At 35.5% G+C, this 20,843-nt stretch overlaps 1 protein-coding gene across 2 annotated transcripts in view; it reads left to right on the top strand.

Annotated features, from left to right (window-relative positions):
• Nucleotides 1-222: 222 nt before the first annotated feature.
• Nucleotides 223-20,843, top strand: part of ZDHHC15 (zinc finger DHHC-type palmitoyltransferase 15) — a 126,709-nt gene continuing 106,088 nt past the window's right edge. Inside the window, exons 1-2 of one of the 2 annotated variants that reach the window (XM_032620914.1) lie at nt 223-358; nt 10,536-10,562. In XM_032620914.1, the coding sequence (XP_032476805.1) occupies nt 223-358; nt 10,536-10,562 (163 nt within the window). The remainder of the gene's footprint in view (nt 359-10,535; nt 10,563-20,843) is intronic. The other variant, XM_032620915.1, reaches the window with a different exon arrangement.

Below are 20,843 nucleotides of genomic sequence, written 5' to 3'. Positions count from 1 at the left end.
GCACTAACACCGCCAGTTCCTCCTCGCCGTGACTCATGCCTATTGTGCCAGGCAGGGCGCACTCTGCCCTGCAGCCCCACAGGTGGTATCGACTAGGGGAGACTGTTCCCGCCAGGCTAGGCAGTGGAGCGCCGCACAGCGCGCCTTCCCGCCTCTCAACTGCTGCCCCAGCAGTTCCGACCCAGCGCCAGCAGGCCTGCTCGGTCGATCTTCGAGCTGAAGATGCGGCGGGGCTGGAAGATGGCTCTGTCCGGGGGGCTACGGTGCTGCCGCCGTGTACTTTCCTGGGTGCCTGTGCTTGTTATCGTCCTCGTCGTGCTCTGGTCCTACTATGCCTACGTCTTTGAACTCTGCTTGGGTAAGTGGAGCTAGCACCTAAGATGGGGAAAATATGCTCCCCCTATGTTCTTAGCCCTCACACTGCGGTTTTCCTTTAGCTCCCTGGAGAGCTCCTGGTCTCCAACCTCTGGCTTCCCACAGTATTTCTTGCGGCCTGCCACGAGGGTCCCGCCATGTCACCATCGCTTCCTACCCAAGGTTTCTTACATTATTTCCTGGCCCTACCCACAAGAATTTACTGGCTTTTTCCACTGGGGCCCCCTTTTGTCATACAGGACAACCACTTGTGCCTTGTGCTCTGGTTCTGGGGGCTCCCATCCTACAGAGTTGAGGAAACAACATACCCTGTATACTTAAACTGTCCACTTACGCTATGAATCCCACCAATTCACCCAACTAGAAGCCCCACATTTTCCCGTTCCTTCCTACTAGGGATCCCAAAATATTTCCTGTACTCTTAATGGCTCGCCTTTATCTAACACTAGGATTCCTCCTTTTCCCGTGATCCTCTCAAGCCAGCTGAAGTGATTCACATTTTTCTGCCACTTGGGACCCCACAGTACACCTTGTTCTACCCCACTGTGGTCTCCCCTTTTCACAAAGTAATAAGCCCTCCATTCCTCTTTCCCTGTGGCTTCAACATTTTCTCATCTTCTCCAGCAGAATACGAGTCCTACAATACATCCTGTCCTGTCTCCTCATGCAAGAGGCCCTGATTTTGTCACACTGGAGCTCCCTGTAGTTTCCTGCCTGGCTGCTTTGAGGCGTTTTCACTCCTTCCCATTTGGGGCCCCACATTATTTTGTGAACCTCATACTAGTCACCCTGCTTTTATCACACTATGGTCCTGCTTTGTCCACTGTCTTCTCACACTAGAGTATCCTCATTACCCTCCCACAAGAGTTCCCACAGTATCCCCCACACCCCTTCCAAGGGCCATTACTTTTCTAATGATGATCTCCCCTTGCTATCTTTTTTGAAACCACTCTCTACCTCCTGCAATACGCTTCCACTGTTAGCCACACATTTTGCCATCCTCTTCCTCTGGGTTCTTATTATTATCTTCACTTATTTTTCTCTAGGATTGCACTTGTCCCTTGTCTTCTCGAACTAGGGAAACACCATGCTTTCCTACAGGGGTTTCTAGTATTTCCTGCCCCTTCCAATGGGAGCCTCATTTCTTGTTCCCTCTCCTAGACCACCCTTTTATAAATCCAGGGTCTCCTCTTTGTATCCTGTCCTGTAACACCAGGGAGCATTTCATCCCCTCCATATCTATAAAATGGTTCCCACAGTGTATCTTCTGCTTTCAAACTCAGAATTCCACAGTATTTCCGGACACAAATCTCAAGACCCTATCCCACTTGGATTACCCCCAGCCCCCTATCTTTATCACTAATGGCTTTATAGTGTTCTAATCACTATACATCAATTCACAGTGTAGTCTTCATGGTATATCCTGTCTCAAGAGCCTCTGTTTTTCTCATAGTGAGATCTCCCCTTGCCTCTCACATTGAAGAATCCCTGTCTCTTCTCAAAGGAGATTCCACTAATAGTTATTGTGACTTCAGTGCTAGAATCCCACTTCTAATACCCTTAAAACTGTGTTCTACAATGTTCCCTATTAATTCAGTGTGAGGTCCCAGTATATTTCCAATCCCCTCACATTAAGACTCCTATTTGTCCTGTTGGACATCCCCTCACAGAACACTGGCCTGCACAGTGTTTTCTTAACATTTTACATCAGATTCCATTATTTAAAAACCAGGAGGGTAAGGTAGCCTTGATTTCCAATTCTGGTTCCACCAGTCCATCCTGTCATCTTCACTTGACAATCTTTAACAAATGAGTGGCCTTGGTTTCAGAAAGGTTAGATCAAATTTTCCTAAACTCACATATTTAGTAAATAATATAGAATCGGATATCAAAGCTACCTGATAACCAAAGCAACACAACCAAAACAACAGATTTGAGTTTCAGTATGACTCAAAAAGTAATATTAAGGACCTCACTTCTTTCTAAAAACAGAACCTGATGTCTTTCTCCCTAATATCAGGTTAGAGCTGAAGTCAAAAATGGTATTTTTGTCTTATAAATCTTAGAGTTTGGATTCTGCCACTTACTAATTAGGATACCTGGTGCAACTTACCTAATCTCTCTCAACTTCAGTTGCCTCACATGCACTTTGCTTATATGGTTGTTCATTCATACCACAAATACTTCCTTATCACCTACTATATGCCATTATAGCATTGTTATGAGATTTAAATAATATGGTGCATGAAAAGCATGCATCACAGTTGACAGCACATTGTAAGAGCTCATTAAATAATAACTTGTTATTACTATTATTAATGAGGATATAAGATTCTGCTTGACTCAAGAAAATAAGCTTAGACTTTAAACAGGGAGAAAAGTAACAGGATCCATTTTTTAAGGTACAATTCACATAACATAAAATTAACCATTTTAAAGCGTTCAATTTAGTGACAGTACATTCACAATGTTATACAGTCATCACTAATACAGTCATCACTAATATCTAGTTCCAAAACACTTTCATTACCCCAGAAGAAAACCTCATAGGCATTAGACAGTCACTCCCCATTCGCTCCTTCCCCTAGTCTCTACCAACCACTAATCTGTGTTCTGTCTCTATGGATTCTGGATGTTTCACATAAGTGGTATCATACAGTATATCTCCTTTTGTGCCTGGCTTCTTTCAATTGGTGTACTGTTTTTGAAGTTTATTCACATTGTAGTATGTAACAGTACTTCATTTCTTTTTATGGCTGCATAATATCCCATTGTATACCACACTTAATCCATCTTATCCATTCATCCCTTGATGGTTGATGGACATTTGGGTTGTTTCCACTTTTTGTGTATTCTGAATAGTGCTGCTATAAACACTGATGTACAAGTATTTGTTTAAATACTTGTTTTCAACTCTTTTGTGTAAATACCAGGGAGAGGGGTGGTAAAGCTGGGCTGTATGTTAATTCTATGTTTAACTTTTTGAGGAACCTCCAAACTATTTTCTACAATGGCTGCACAATCTACATTTCCATCAGTAATGTTGGAGGGTTCCAATTTCTCCACATTCTCACCAAAACTTGTTATTTTCCTTTTTTTAATTATAGCCATCATAGTGGGTATGATGTGGTATCTCAGTGTGATTTTGATTTGCATTGCCCTGTTGACTAGTGATACTGAGCATCTTTTCATGTGTTTGTTGGCCATTTGTATATCTTCTTTAAAGAAATGTCTATTCAAGTCCTTTGCATGTTTTTAATTGGGTTATTTATCTTTTTGTTGTTGAATTATAAGATTTCCTTATGTATTTTGGATACTCAACCCTTATCAGATAAATAATTCACGGATACTTTCTCCCATTCTGTGAATTGTCTTTTCACTTCCTTGATAGCATCATTTGATACACAAAGTTTTTAATTTTGATAAAGTTCAATTTATCTATATTTTTTACTTGTGGCCTATGCTTTTGGTATCATATCTAAGAACCCATTGCCAAATGCAAGGTCATAAAGATTTACCCCTGTGTTTTCTTCTAAGAGTTTTATAGTTTTATCTCTTACATTTAAGTTTTTGATCCATTTTGAGTTCATTTTTGTATATGGTGTGAGGGAGGAGTGCAGGTTCATTCTTTGCATATGGCTATGCAGTTGTGCTAGCATCATTTATAGAAGAGACTATTCTTACCCCATTGAATAGCCTTGACATGATTGTCAAAAACCAATTGACCGTAGAGCTCTGGATTTATTTCTGTACTCTTAATTCTGTACCATTGATTCGTTTGTCTGTTCTTCTGCCAGTACCACACTTGTTTTGATTACCATACCTTTGTTTTAAATTTTGAAGTCAAGATGTGTGAGTCCTCCAACTTTTTCTTTTATAAGACTGTTTTGGCTAGGGTCTCTTGCAATTCCATATGAGTTTTAGGATCAGCTTTTCCACTTCTGCAAAATGTTCATTGGAATTTTGATAAGGGTTGTACTGAATTGTGTATTGTTTTGAAGAGAATGCCATCTTAAAATCAAGTTTTCCAATCCATGCACATGGGATGTCTCTTCATTTATTTAGGTCTTCAGTCACTTTCAGCACTGTTTTGGAATTTTAAGTGTATAAGTCCTGAGCCTCCTTGATTAAATTTATTCCCGAGTATTTCTTTTTTGATGCTATTATAAATGGAATAGATTTCTTAATTTCCTTTTCTGATTGTTCACTGCTAGTGTATTTAGAAATAAAACTGATGGAGTGTTGATCTTGTGTTCTGCAACTTTGCTTGAATTTGTTCATTGGTTCTAAGAGGGTTTTTTTGGTGGATTCTTTAGAATTATTTATACATAGAATCATATCATACGCAAATAAAAATAATTTAATTTCCTTTTTCCAATCTGGATGCTTTTTTCTTTTTCTTGCCTAGTTGCACTGGCTAGAACTGTCAGTACAATGTTGAATAGAATTGATGAAAATCAACATCGTGACCTTATTTCTTAGCTGAGGGAGAAGATTTCAACCTTTCACCATTGAGTATACTGTTAGGTGTGGGTTTTCCGTAAATGCTCCTTATCAAGTTGAGGAACTTTTCTTCTATTTCTAGTTTCTTGAGCATTTTTTTTCATGAAAGTGTGTGGAATATTGTCAAATGCTTTTCTAGCATCAATTGAGATGAATGTGTGGATTTTTTTCCTTCATTCTGTTAATGTACTGTATTACATTATTGATTTTCATGTGTTGAATCACCCCTTACATTTCTTGGGTGCATGTCACTTGATCATGATGTGTAATCCTCTAATATGCTGTTGAATTTGGTTTGCTAGTAATTACTTGAGTAGTTTTGCATCTATATTCATAAAATATGTATGTAGTTTTCTTTCCTTGTGATGTCTTTATCTGGCATGGGTGTCAGGACAATGCTGGCCTCATAGAATGAGTTAGGAAGTGTTCTCTTCAATATTTTTTTAACTTTTTGAAAATAATCTTTAATGAGAAACTTGAGCTTGCTTTCACAAACTTACTTTTTAATATCGGGTTTTATATTTGAAATGGCTGTACATAAATCGTAATCAAGATTTTAATAGTTAGCATTGGAACACATATGTTGTAGCAAATAGCAGAATAATGTCTTTTATTCCTCAGCTGGCAGGAACTTCCCCCTCACCACTAGCCAGAATTTATATAATTTGATCTATTTAAGTTGTTATTTAAGGGTAAGATGATTCTTTACTTAAATCCAGCAGCTTTTCTTTTTCTTTCATTGACAAATATAATATCTTATGATAATGTGAATGGATTTAGAATGAAATCAAATTTGATCATATTAGTTTTTCTAAATAATAATGAAGCTTTTCCTTAAGCCTACACAAATGTTCTATTGGTTTTTAATCATTTTTAAGATTCATGTATTAGTCTTGATTATTATCACCAGTAAATCACATTAACCCCACTTATCCAAAGAACTGCATGAAAACATGTAAATGTGGATGGACAAAATTTATGAATTCTCTTCAATTTTTTGTAAGAGTTTGAAAAGGATTGGTGTTAATTCTTTAAATATTTGGTACAGTTTGCCAGTGAAGCCATCTGGTCTTGGCTTTTTTCTTTGTTGGGAGGTTTTGATTACTGATTCAATCTTTTACTTGTTAAAAATATGCTCAAATTTTCTTTCTTCTTTTGTCAGTTTTGGTAGTTTCTGTGTTTCTAGGAATTTATCCATTTCATCTAGGTTATCCAGTTTGTTAGCATAAAATTGTTCCTACTATTCTATTATAATCCTTTCCATTTATGAATGTTCTTTATTAATATCTCCACTTTCATTTATGATATTAGTAATTTGAGTCTTCCCTTCTTTTTTCTTGTCCAGTCTAGTTAAAGATTTGTAAATTTTGTTTTCTTTTCAAGGTCCCAACTTTCAGTTTCCAGAGTTCTGCAAAAGTTGATTCTGACAGTTTCTGCCACTTCATGCATGGCTTTTAGGGAAGGACAAAAGCCTGGAATTTCCTACTCTGCCATTTTTGGTGATTAACAGTATCCATTTTGAGATTAAAATTAAAAGGTCCAGGAAATAATTCTACTGAGAAGCTAGAATTTCTTCAAAGAGAGTCAGAAGAAATGAAAACTGATAAGGCAAAAAACCAGAAGGAACAGTTTCTAGAAACCAAATTTCTATATAAGTAAAAGCTATCCATTTAAGCCTATATGAATCATGGTATTCTTATATCTAAAATAGTTTTATAACTCATCCATATATAAAACAGTCAAAAGCATCACACCTGAGTAGTTAAGTATCATATGAAACATCTAAAATAATTCCAATGATTCTTAAACCTGGCTGATAATCATAATCACCTGCTGAGTTTTTTATAATACACATTCCTACACCTCCACCCAGAGATGTGTTATATGAAGGGGGCCCTAGAATCTATATTTTTATCAGTTCCCTAGGTGGATATTAAAATCATCTAGATTTGGGAATGGATGCTGAAAAAGTAAATGAATGGCTAGTATGAGTAACTTTTTCAGAGGAGTAAATGAAGACTGGCATGATTAGTTTGCTTTCAACAAGCAGAACATAATGAGAAATGTATCTAGGTTCTGCATCTCAAATTCTATTCTCTCTCCTAACCTAAAGTATAAGAAACATCTATTGGAAAAAGTGAGTATCGAATATATTCATTTTGACATTGAATACATTATTTTAAAACCATCCTATTTAACTTTGGGATCAATATCATAAATAATTTTAAAAATAAGACTTGTTTTGTCCCAAACTATTGTAAAACCTAACCTCACTGAACAGTTTACCTTTTTCAGAAAAATAATAAATAGCTAATAATAATGAACTACCTATTATGTATCAGGCACCCAAGTACTTTACGTGTATTTTATAATTTAGTTCCTATAACAACCTTATAACATAAATTAATTTATCCTCAGTTTACAGATTAAAAAAACTGAGGCACAAAGAGATTAAATAATTAATTACAGAACAAGTAAGTGACAGAGCCAGAATATGAATACATACCATATTCATCAGTGGTGATTGCTAAACATCACTGCAATAAACTCCCTTCCCAAATGAGTCATCAATTAAAAGAGAACTTCATGCTGTAACTAAGCACTCATCTCACTAGATTCATATTTTCAGCCTTCCCACTCTCCTTCCACAAGTCCTTTTGAGCTTCACTAATTTGGTAGCCATTAGCCATATGTGGCTATTAAACACGTGAAATATGGCACCTGAATTGAGACGTGCTGGAAAACTTAAAATATGCACCAGATTTCAAAAATTTAATGCAAAAAGAAGTATGCAAAATATATAGTTAATAATCTGTGTAGATAACATGTTGAAATGATATTTTTGATATATTGGATTAAATAAAATATATTATTAAAGTCAACTCCACTTTTTTATTATTATTTTTAATTTTAAAAAATGTTCCTACTAGAACATTTAAATTACATGGTTTGTATTATATTTCTCTTGGACAGCACCGTTGTAGAATTTCTTCCATGTCCTTGGACTAACATTGTTGACCATCCACATATAGTCCCAAATTAGGTTTATTCTACCAGTACCCTTCTGTGAATTCTAAAATGTGTCTATTTAAAGGAAGTCATGATATATGCTTTTGTTTGAAACTAGTTGTCTTTTATGAAAAGCCCTTGCATATTTTCTACCCTTCCATACCTTTTCTCCATACTTGGTTGCAAAGAATCAGTAAACAGGTAAAAGAAAAGAGGAGAGAGTAAAAAAAGCTATTTGATGATAACCCCAGTCACTTAACTTGCCGGGTAGTGAGCTAAAATTTGAAGGAACAGAGCAGGTGTATAATTACACATATCACCACATCACTCTATAATCATGCATGACAAATTACCCATAGTATGACTAAGTGTACATTTCCCCAAGAGATTCATGATAAAGGATTCATTTTGGGAAAGTTTAGTCATTTTCATTTTAAATATGACTGAAGTATCTTAGTCTTTTCCTTTAATAACGCAAAAGGCAATATTAGAAAAATAAAGGAAAGGCAGAACTACCAAGATAAGTGCCACAATGTTTTAGAATAAAGACCACCTTTGTTTTTTTCTCAGAAGTATGTAACTTCTAACAGGGAATTTTACAAGAAAATATTTTTCCCTTAGACTTATTGACTCCGTACAGATTTTAGGAGTGAAAATACTTTAAAAGTCAAGTCCAATACCTAACTAATGTCTAAATGTCCTACAGGACATTTCCAAGTGTTTATAATGGGAAACTTACTCCTTCCCAATGCTGCCAGTCTGGCTGCTCATCGTTATCATCATCATCATCTTCTCTTTTATTGAACTGAAATGTGCTGACCTGCAGCTTTTACTCATTGATTCTATTTCTGCCCTCTGTTCTTGGATCATATAAACCAATCCCACTTGCACATGATGGTCCTAAAATTACTTAAAAACAGCTATCCCCCACCTAGAGACTTCACAGGTCCCCACTCATTTTTCTGTATATACATTGTCTCATTCCAATATCTGCAAAGCACCGGATGTTCTCCTTCCCTCACCCACAAATGCTGTAGCAAGTAGCCAATCAAATGAGAGTTAGGATCTCCACTTTTTGTTTCGCAGTAATTGTTCATTGATAGAGGTAGAAGGAGATATACCAAACAGCAATTTGTCAGCTACTCTTTATTAATATTGTTCTCCAAGCAACTGTGCTCTCTCTAGTCCCATTTTAAAGAGATGTTATTAACCCAATTCAGGGCCTAGTGGGACTGATGTAGTCACACAACATGTATGTGCAAAATCATGAAGTCCCAGGTTGACCCATCAAGACTTCTTGTTTCCACTTCCATTTGTCAAAGTAGAGGATGTGCTTCTGTCAATCATTCTTAACCAGGATTCTCTAACTGAAAAGAAAAAACAAAGAAATTGGTATCAATCTCCAGGCCAGTGTATTAGAAAAAGAGGACATCATCTGGTCGGATTTTTAGCACAGACAAAATGGAACAGTTTTAACAAAGTCCATTCAAAAGATCCTTACAAGGAGCATTTTTTAAAGACTCAACAAAAATAGACCTGCAAATAAAGAGGAGAAGTTATGACTAATAAAGAAACTGAGGAAATAACCCCTAGAGTATAGTCTCATTCTCTGTTTGGATTTTTCCCCTTTTCTGATCCTTAAAAGCTTAACAATGTGTATGAAAACCACTTTAATTTAATAGCTTCTCAAGATTGAGATCTATGCCTTATAATTTCACTTTACCTTAGCACCTAGTACAGATGCACACAGATGTTGGTGGTGAGTAAAGACAGGTAGGCCCCATTTTGTACAAATGACGTTCTGAACAGAAGTTACATATATATCACAGTAAGCCAACAAGGAATGATTGGAGAAGGTAGACATAATACATGCAAGAAGTCCTGGAGACTGGAATATAGTACCAACTCCACCACTAACTTGTTCTGTGACCTTGGGCAAATCATATGATCCTACTCTAGTCCATTTTTCCCATCTGTAAATGAGACAGATAAACCAGATAATCGCTAAAGTCCCTTCCAGTTCTAATATTTTATGAAATCTTCATTCAAATATAATAATTAATATTCATTATTTGCCTTGTGCTAGATACTATGCTAGACAGCATTTACATACATTAACTCATCTAATTCTCAAGTAACCTTGTGAGGTAGGCAATGTTATGGAAGTTAAGGAACTTACCCAGGGTCACAAAATAGTGCAACTGGGCTTCTAACCCAGAAAATCTGACATCAGAGCTGGCATGCAACCTCTACACTATATTGCCTCTAAATATACAAGAGAAACTTGGTTTTTAAAGATGTTCTACAGTGAATACTTTGGGAAAATGAATAGTCATCTCCTAATTTATCATCTTTTAAGTTCTTATTGCCATGTTATATAGCTTGAGTGTTTCCCATTTGTTGGCTTTTTAAAAGTCAGATTATCCTTGTATTTGTTGAATGAGTAGAAATTCTTACTCAAGGTTTAAAATGAAGGAAGGTAGCAAAAGATAGAATTTAATCGTCCTTGCCTTCTGTTATGTTAGCAGGCTGGTGGTTTCCTAAAGTATCATTGAATAAATTACTAAAAATGATGGTATGGAAAAATGCATTAGAAAAATAATGTTTCTAAGTATCACTAATCTTGACCTTTCCTTCTCTTTTCACAGTGACTGTTTTGAGCCCAGCAGAAAAAGGTAAGCGGGTATTATAAATTGTTTTGGTCAGGACTGTATCCCTCTTTCTGTCTAAAAGTGAATTACATTAAAGCCTATAAATTGAGCAACTTTCCCAGGAATACACTGAGGTTAGTGGAAAGTTTAGGATAATGGTTTTTAGGAAGCTTACCCAGAGATAGAGCAGAACATATTTTAAGTAGCTCCTCTGGCTGTAGGACAGGAATTTGAAGTTACCAGGATTTATGATAGAAAAGGGCACAGGTAGCCACTCTGTTTGTTTGCCATACTAACCCTAGGCTTTCTCTTGGTTCATCACTATTGTCCTAGGTACCTTGCCTTTCTGCCCAGTTCATTCCCTCTTCAAGGCATGGAGTAAGGGTCCCACAGTGGGGCTTTTAAAGGCTAAGTCCTTCACCATCACAGTTCCAATATATTTACTATACTACTCTTCACTTCTCACCCCCATCTTGGCTTGATCTGCATTCTAAACAGACTGAGGCATTCTTCATTAAAAAATGTGTAAGCTAAACATGTGTCTTAACAAACCTTTAGTTTCACATTATTTTATCAGGTATAACCATAAGTATTCATATAGCCACTTTTAATTCTCACTTCATGGGAATTGTTGTAATTCATTAACTACATAACTTTCATATTATGCTGTTTTAAAGCTGAAGTTTGCTATTACTCATTTAACAGAGGTGTTGGCTGTAGAGGCAATAGAGCAGAGTGGTGGGAAGATAGTAGAGCACTGTAGTTAAAAGTATGAGAACTGTCTAAATTCAAATCCTGGCTCCACTACCTCATAGTAAATTATTTGACCTCTTTGTGCTCACTTTATTCATATGTAGAATAGAAATAATAATAATACCTGTTTCATAGAGTTATTATGAAAATTTAATGAGGTATGCATGTAAAGCCCTTAGAACAGTGGTGAATAAAGCACATACTGATGACTTAATAAATGTTTGCTACTTTTGTTACAGCCTTAGAGCAAGTCTTGAGTTGCCTCTTATTGTTATGGATGGTTCTTAAAGTCAGAGATCATTTTCTGTATACATATATAAATATTTACAAATAAATGTCATTTTCTACAATAACCTTTCAAGATAAGTTGGGTGGGGGCTTAGATGATGCTCCACCATAATAGAAAAAATGACAATAATATTGTTATTATTATTGGAAACTACAACTTATTGTGCAGAGTACCCTGCTAAGTATTGTGTGTGTGTGTGTGTGTGTGTGTGTGTGTGTGTATAATCTTTCAATATTTACGTCAACACAATGATGTAGACATTCTTATATCCATTTTATTGAGAAGGAAACTGAAGTTTAGAGAGGTTAAGTAACTTAATCCCAGGTCATCTAGCTAGTAAATGGTAGGATGCAAACCCAGAACTACCTGACTTCAAAGTCCATGCTGTTGAGCAAACCTATACTTGTTCTTTTTACTTTTTAGTCTACAACTCCCTCATTTCATTTGCTTAGTTGACCTCCTTACTCAGAAAATTGATGCTCAAATGATCATTTTTCTAGTGTCCAAAGTAGTATATTTTCATTTCTTGTGTGTTGTCAATGAACTTAACCACACCAGTGTAGATAGAGTGTCATCTGTAAGCCAAACTCAGTTCAAAGCCTTTCTAATAGTATCAATCCAGTTACCAGAATTTGATCTCTTTAGGAAACTGTTACCACAATGTACAATTTTAAGGTCCCTCTGACTCTAGAATTCTGTAATTCCAAAGCACTTCTCTCCTGATAGCTCTTAAATTTATCATAACACTAAAAAAATAAGATTAGACTTTGCTTCTTTATTCTGAAGTGGGGTATAATAGGACAAAGCACAGGATTTAGGGACAGAAGATGTGGGTTGGAGTTCCAGCTCTATCATTTACTAGCTCTATGACCTTTGGTAAGTAACTCAACTTCTCTGAACTTCAATTTCTGTAAAATAAGGCTAGTTTAATAACATCTTACAGATTTACTGTAAGCTAGCAGGGGTAAAAGTATATAGGAGTAAAATATGCAGCATTAAATTGCTTTGTAAATGTTAAGTATTAACAATCTCATTGTAACATTTTATGTCAGGATTCTCAAGACAGTAGAATCCATAAACTAAAATTAGATTCAATTGTAGCCAGAAGTTTGAAAGTTAGACTTGAAAAGAACTTCTGAACACTAGGGCAGGTTACTAGGAGATGCCATGAAAGCTATTCAGAAAGTATCAGGGACCCAACTATCTGGCATGAATCAGTGAGCCTTGCCTAGAAGCAGACCAACAGGCCTAATGAGTATCTAACCATGTGAATAACCACAGTTCTAACCATGTGAATCTGTGACTTCTTTCAAATTATACTACACTACTAACTTAGAATACAGTACAACATGACTGCCAGTAGGAACATTATTTGGCATAGCAAAGAAAATATAAGGGACAAAGAAATGAAATTCACGTAACCTTTTATTCATTATTCACAGCTTAGGAAAACCATAGTCAGACATACTGCAAAAGTTTTTCCATTTCTTGTCTGCTTAATGGTTCCTCTACTGGGTTGAAGAGTGTCCCTCCAAAATTCATGTCTACCCAAAACCTGTGAATGTGAATTTATTTAAAAATAGGATCTTTGCAGATGCAATCAAGTTAAGATGAGGTCACATTGGATTAGGGTGGGCCTTATGGCTGGTGTCCTTATAAGAAGAGGGAAATTTGGATACACAGATACACACAGAGAGAAGACAGCCATGTGAAGACAGAAGCAGAGATAAGAGTTTTGTTGCCACAAAGGAACACCAAGGATTACCAGAAATGGCCAGAAGCTAGGAAGAGACAAGGAAGCATCCTCCCCTGGAGCCTTCAGAGAGAACATGGCCTTGCCTATACTTTAATTTCAGACTTCTTGCCTCCAAAACTGTAAGAGAATAAATTTATGTTGTTTTAAGCCACCCAGTTTGTGATAATTTTTTATGACAGCCCTAGGAAACTAATACAGTTCCTGATAAGAGATTTCAATCTCTAATGCACTGTTAAGTAGCAAATTAGCAGACTTTGGTGTTAGATGTACCAGGGATCAAATATTGACTTTGCCACTTACTGTATATATGACCTTGGGGAACTTAAGCTAAGTTTCACTTTCTTCCTCTGTAAAATTGGAATAGCAATACCTACCTTTCATGGTTTAAAGCACTAAATGAAATGATGTATGTAAGTCTCTTGGCATAGTGCATGGCATATGATAAGTACAAAATAAGTAGTAATAGATACTATTGTTATTAACATTGGAAAGGACCTAAAATATCTTTCTTCTAAGAAGGATAACATATTTCAGGACTATAATTCCGACTACTACCCTTGTAAATATATTGTCAAAATCCTTGCACTCATATTTTGTAAGTAGAACAACTGAGACCCAAAGAAGTAAAATATTTTGACCTAGTCATGCTGATTCTAGTGCACAGAAAGGACTAAAGCTCAGATCATCTGAACCACAGTCCAGAATATTATATATTATGTCATCCTTGATTATACAGGACTCAGAAATTCTTTAAGACATGAGTCCATCTGTTCTTCCATAGACCGTACAAGAAAACACAGTATTTGCTTTCATAAGAGTGTTTTGCATGGATGATCTCATTCAGCATCTTACTGTCTGTATTTTGAAGATCTTGAGTAGAAGGTCTTCCCTCCTCTACTCCTAAAGTGAGGCTATGGGATAAACTAGAGGTTAAGAATTTGGTAGAGTCCAAGGATTGGTAAGGCTAAGGGATGAATTTAAAAATGAGATTAGGCACAATCTGTCAGGCAATCCACATATAATCAAGAGTAATGTATTGACCACAGTTGTTCATCTTCAAAAAGGGCCATCAATCATTTTAAGCAAACATTTAACTCATTATCTGAGAATTCATTTGTATTTTGAATGGTTTGCATACTAAATTATCTAGTTTCCCATTTAAAGTTAAAAATGATTGTAATTATTTACCATTTTAGAAATAGGTGCAATTCCTAAATAATAGAACTGTTATGGGCTGAATTGTGTCCCCTCAAAATTCATATGTTGAAATCCTAACCTCCAGTGACTTAGGATGTGACCATATTTGGAGGTAGGGTCTTTAAAGAGGTAATTAAATGAAAATGAGGTCACTAGGGTGGGCCCTAATCAATATTACTGGTGTCCTTATAAGAAGAGGAGATTAGGAAAAAGACACACACAGAGAGAAGACCATGTGAAGAGACAGGGAGAAGATCACCATCTACAAACCAAGAGGAGAGGCCTCAGAAGAAACAACCTTGTCAACACCTTGATCTTGGACTTCCAACCTCCAAAATTGTGAGAAAGAAAATTTCTGTTGTTTAAGCCACTTAGTCTATAGTACTTTTCATGGCAGCCCTAGCAAACTAATAAAAGAACTTATTCAGGTTTCCACTTGAAAACTCTGCTTTGTGTCAGTTTTTTTATTATACTAACCTTAATTTATTGGTGGTATATTAGACACCATCAGGGTGAGAGGGCATTGGGAGGAAAAAGTTTGGGCCACAATATGATCTTTTATATTCACCTCCATACTGTATAGGGAATCTTCAATTTATTTTGTTGTTGTTGTTCTTATTTTCCTTTTTTTTAAATTACAGTATAGTTGATTTACAATATTATATTAGTGCCAGGTGTACAACAGAGTGATTCAAAATTTTATAGATTATGCTCAGTTTATAGTTCAGTTATTCTCTGTGCTAGCTATACAATATATCCTTGTTGCTTATTTATTTTATACATAGTAGTTTGTGCCGCTTTATCCTCTACCCCTATCTTGCCCCTTCCCCCTTCCCTCTCCCTACTGGTAACCACTAGATTGTTCTCTATACCTGTGAGTCTGTTTCTTTTTTGCTATATTCACTAGTTTGTTTTATTTTTTAGATTCCACATATAAGTGATAACATACAGTATCTGTTTTTCTCTGTCTGACTTATTTCACTACGCATAATACCCTCCAGGTCCATCCATGTTGTTGCAAATGGCAAAATTTCATTCTTTTTTTATGGCTGAGTAGTATTCCATTGTGTGTGTGTGTGTGTGTGTGTGTGTGTGTGTATATATATATATATATATATACCACATCTATATCTGTTCGTCTGTTGATGGATACTTAGGTTGCTTCCATATCTTGACTATTGTAAATAATGCTGCTATGAATATTGGGGTGCCTGTATCTTTTTGAATTAGTATTTCTGTTTTCTTTGGATATATACCCAGGAGTGGAATTGCCGAATCATATGGTAGTTCTATTTTTAGTTTTCTGAGAAACCTCCATACTGTTTTCCACAGTGGATGCACCAATTTACATTCCCACCAACAGTGTATGAGGGTTCCCTTTTCTCCACATCTTCACCAACATTTGTTATTTGTGTTCGTTTTGATGATAGCCATTCTGACAGTTGTGAGGTGACATTATGGTTTTGATTTGAATTTCTCTGATGATTAACAATGTTGAACATCTTTTCATGTGCCTGTTGGCCATCTGTATGTCTTCTTTAGGAAAATGAATATTCAGGTCTTCTGCCTATTTTTTAATTGTTTGTTTTTTTGATATTGAGTTGTATGAGCTGTTTATGTATTTTGGATATTAACCCCTTATCATTTGCAAATATTTTCTCCCATTCAGTAGGCTGTCTTTTCATTTTGTTGATGGTTTCATTTGCTGTGCAAAGCTTATAATTTAAATTAGGTCCCATTTGTTTATTTTTGCTTTTGTTTCCTTTGCCTTAGGAGACAGATCCAAAAAAATATTACTATGATTTATGTCAGAGTGTTCTGCCTACATTCTCTTCTAGGAGTTTTATGGTTGCCAGTCACATTTAGGTGAGTTTATTCACCTAATTCATTTTGAGTTTATTTTTGTATATGGTGTGAGAAAATGTTCTAATTTCATTCTTTCGCATGTAGCCGTCCAGCTGTCCTAGGCCCACTTATTGAAGAGACTGTCTTTTCTCCATTTTATATTCTTTTTTTATTGAAATATAGTTGGTTTACAATGTTGTGTTAGTTTCAAGTGTACAGCAAAGAGATTCAGTTATACACACACACACACATATATATATATATATATACTTTTTTTTACATTCTCTTCCATTATAAGTTATTACAAGATATTTAGTATAGTTCCCTGTGCTATACAGTAGGTCCTTGTTGGTTACCTATTTTATATATAGTAGTGTGTGTATTTGAATCCCAAACTCCTAATTTATCCCTTCCACCCTTTCCCCTTTGGTAACCATAAGTTTGTTTTCTATGTCTGTGAGTCTATTTCTGTTTTGTAAATAAGTTCAAGTGTATCAATTTTTTTAGATTCCACATATAAGCAATATCATATAATATTTGTCTGGCTTACTTCACTTAGTATGATAATCTCTAGGTCCATTCATGTTGCTGCAAATGGCATTATTTCATTCTTTTTTATGGCTGAGTATTCCATTGTGTATATATACCACATCTTCTTTATCCATTCATCTGTCAATGGACACTTAGGTTGCTTCCATGTCTTGGCTATTGTAAATAGTGCTGCTATGAATGTTGGGGTGCATGTATCTTTTCAAATTAGAGTTTTCTCTGGATATATGCCCAGGAGTGGGATTGCAGGATCATATGGTATCTCTAATTTTAGTTTTTTAAGGAACCTCCATACTGTTCTCCATAGTGGCTGTACCAATTTACATTCCCACCAACAATGTAGGAGGGTTCCTTTTTCTCCACACCCTCTCTAACATTTATTTTCGTAAACTTTTCGATGATGGCCATTCTGACTGGTGTGTGATACCTCATTGTAGTTTTGATTTGCATTTCTCTAATTAGTGACGTTATGCATCTTTTCATGTGCCTTTTGGCCATCTATATGACTTCTTTGGAGAAATATCTATTTAGATCTTCTGCCCGTCTTTTGATTGGTTTTTTCTTTTTATATTGAGCTTTATGAGCTGTGTCTATGCTTTGGAGATTAATCTCTTGTTGGTCGCATTGTTTGCAAATATCTTCTCCATTCTGTAAGTTAACTTCTTATTTTGTTTATGGTTTCCTTTGCTGTGAGAAAGCTTTTAAGTTTAATTAGGTCCGTTTATTTTTGATTTTATTTTCATTACTCTAGGAGACGGATCCAAAAAGATATTGCTGCGATTTATGTCAGAGAGTGCTTTGCCTTTTTTTTTTGCTCTAGGAGTTTTATGGTATCCAGCTTTACATTTAGGTCTTTAATCCATTTTGAGTTTATTTTTGTGTATGCTGTTAGAGAATGTTCTAATTTCATTCTTTTACATATTCTGGCCTCCTTTGTTGTAGATTAATTGACCATAAGTGCATGGGTATAATACACTATTTTATATTTATTATTGTGAAATTACTTTATAATGAGGATTTGGGAACCAGACAAAAGCTCTCTTTATGGGCTAACCCACTTCTAAAAGAATATTATGTTGATGTTAATATTAGTGTAATTATAATAATTATATATAATTATAATAATTAGTATCAATTTGCTGATTTATATCAATATAATTTTGTTACAAAAATAATGCTTATTGAAAATTCAAACTAAACAAAAATATGTAAGATAAAAAATAAAGTCCTCCTCACACTCCCCCCTCCCCTATCAATGTCTATTCACAGATAACTAGTATATTTGGTTTGATTTGTATCCTTCTAGATCTTTCTCTCTATATTTACATATAAACATATGATTATGGATTTGTATAATTTGTTTAGGATTGGTTGTTTTTTAATCTGGATGACACTGGGCATATTTTCCTATGATTTACTTTTTTCACTTAATAATATATCATAGATGTCTTTCCATATTAGTATATACAAACATATTTCATTTTTTTAATGACCTCAAATTATTCCATGGTATGGATATATTGATACTATGATTTATTTAACCATTCCTCAATGATGAACTTAGAAAACAAAACTTTATTGTTTTTCTTGATGATAAAGGTAATAGAACCTCATAAAATGCAAACAGTATAGAAGTGGATAAAATAGAAAGTGTAAGTCCTTTGTAGTCACTGCAGAGGTTAAGGATGAAGCAAGATTCAGTGGTGTGTATAGTACACACCGCTTGATAAATGTTTTAAAAAGTGATTTTCCTCCCTTACATTTTGACAAGTCTCTTTTGCTATAGCTACATCTAGATGTACCATTTCAAAGATATGACTCTCCCAAGCTTCAATTTGCTCCTCCCCAGTTGGCTGGGCTGGAACTTCCATGCTCCTGTGCCCTTCCCAATATGTCTCCTGCAGCCCCCACTTGTATCTGGCTACCATTTGGTACAGGCATGTATGGAGCCAAAATGGTGAGGTCTATGTGTGTGAGGAAAGATCATCCAGAGTTCAGCCAATGCTAGGTTTCAGAGACATGATTTTGCTTCCTACCCTAGCTGTGTAGCTGTCAACACTGTTTTCAGTCATACAGCCTATAACTTCTAACACATTTAAATGTGGCTATGAGGAAAATAAGAATATTACACTGGAAGTAAGAATAAATAGCTAACTTTTAGAAAATCTATGATGAAAAGACATCAAAGGAAAAGGCCCATGTAATCTCTTATTTATTTATTTTCTTATTTACTTATTTATTTTCTTTGGGTGTTAAACTAAATATTTTGATTATTATCAGTTAACAGGTGAAGGGACTGGAGGCTAAAGATAACTAAGGTCACTTAACTGTTAAAGAGTCATAATAAATACTACTTCAAGTGCACTTAATGTGTGCCAGCTACTGCTCTAATGTGCCTTAGGTATATTGATTCATTTAATTCTCATTTACAGCCCTATAAAGTAAGTATTATCATATGCCCATTTACAGATGAGAAAACTGAGTATAGCGAGTATATTAGTTTGCTAGGGCTGCCATTACTAATTACCATAAGCATAGTGACATAAACCAACAGAAATTTATACTTTCATGGACCTGGAGGGCAAAAGTCTGAAATCAAGGCATCGGCAGGCCATGCTCCCTCCAGAGGCTCAAGAGGAGATTCCAAATCTTATCTTTTCCAGCTTCCAGTGACTGCCTTTGTTCCTTGACTTGTGGCTGCATCACTTTACCTTGGAAAAGGCCCATTTTAAAATTTCTTTGTTTTTTGTTTTTGTCAGGTTTATTGAGATATGATTTACATACAATAAGAATCACACCTTATTAGTGTACAGGTTGTTGAGTTTTGACAGATGTATACAATGATGTAAACACCACTACCATCAAGATATAGAATATTTACGTTACCCTCAAAATATCGCCTTTCCCCAGAGTTCTCTGACTTTCCACCCTGGCAACCAATAATCAGTTTTCTGTCCCTATAGTTTTACCTTTTTCAGAATGTCATATAAATTGAATATTACAATGCATAGCTTTTTGTATCTGGCTTCTTTATTTAGCAGTATGCATTTAAGATTCATCCTTGTCAGTGTATGTATGAGTAGTTTGTTCCTTTTTATTGCTGAGTAGTGTTCTATATAATAAATGTACTACAGTTTGCTTATTCATTCATCAGCTGATGAGCATTTGGGTTGTTTTCAGTTTTTGGCTATTATAAATAAAATTGATAAGAATATACATGTACAGGCCTTTGTGGAAATGTGTGTTTTTATTTCTTTTGGGTAAATACCTAGGAGTAGGATTGCTGGGTTCTGTGGTAGTTTTATGTTTATCTTTATAAGAAACTGCCAAACTGTTTTCCAAAGCAGTCCTACCATTTTATATCTCCATCAGTGATATGAGAAGTCCAGTGGCTCTGTATCTTCACTGTCACTTAGTGTTGTCAGGTTTTTTGTGTGTGAAGTGGTATCTCCTATGGTTTTAATTTACCCTCTGTAATGACTAATGATAACCATCTTTTCATGTGCTTGTTTGCCGTCTGTATATCTTCTTTTATGAAGTGTCCAAGTCTTCTGCCAAATTTTTTTGAATTGTTTGTCTTATTATTGAGTTGTAAGAGATCTTTAAATGTCTAGATACAAGTCTCTATGTTTTTAAGAAAATATGATTCCTCTCCATGGGAAAAAATTAGGATCAACAGGAGGGCATTACCAGGAAGCATATTTCTGTTTAATATGACAAAGATATGTCTAACAATCAGAGTTATCCAGCGATAGAATGGACTGCCCGAGAGTTGATAAGTTTCCCGTGACTTCAGGTGTTCAAATGAAAGTTGGGTGACCAATTGTTAGGGATAATGCAAAGCAGATTTATTCATCATGGAGACTGCTGGACCAAATGACATCCAAGGGCTCTTTCTAATCTAAAATTGTATAAT

Source organism: Phocoena sinus, chromosome X (genome assembly GCF_008692025.1).
Source record: "Phocoena sinus isolate mPhoSin1 chromosome X, mPhoSin1.pri, whole genome shotgun sequence".
Lineage (NCBI taxonomy): Eukaryota > Metazoa > Chordata > Mammalia > Artiodactyla > Phocoenidae > Phocoena > Phocoena sinus.
Note: the sequence above shows the minus strand (reverse complement) of the source record. Positions and strands in the feature narration are given on the sequence as shown.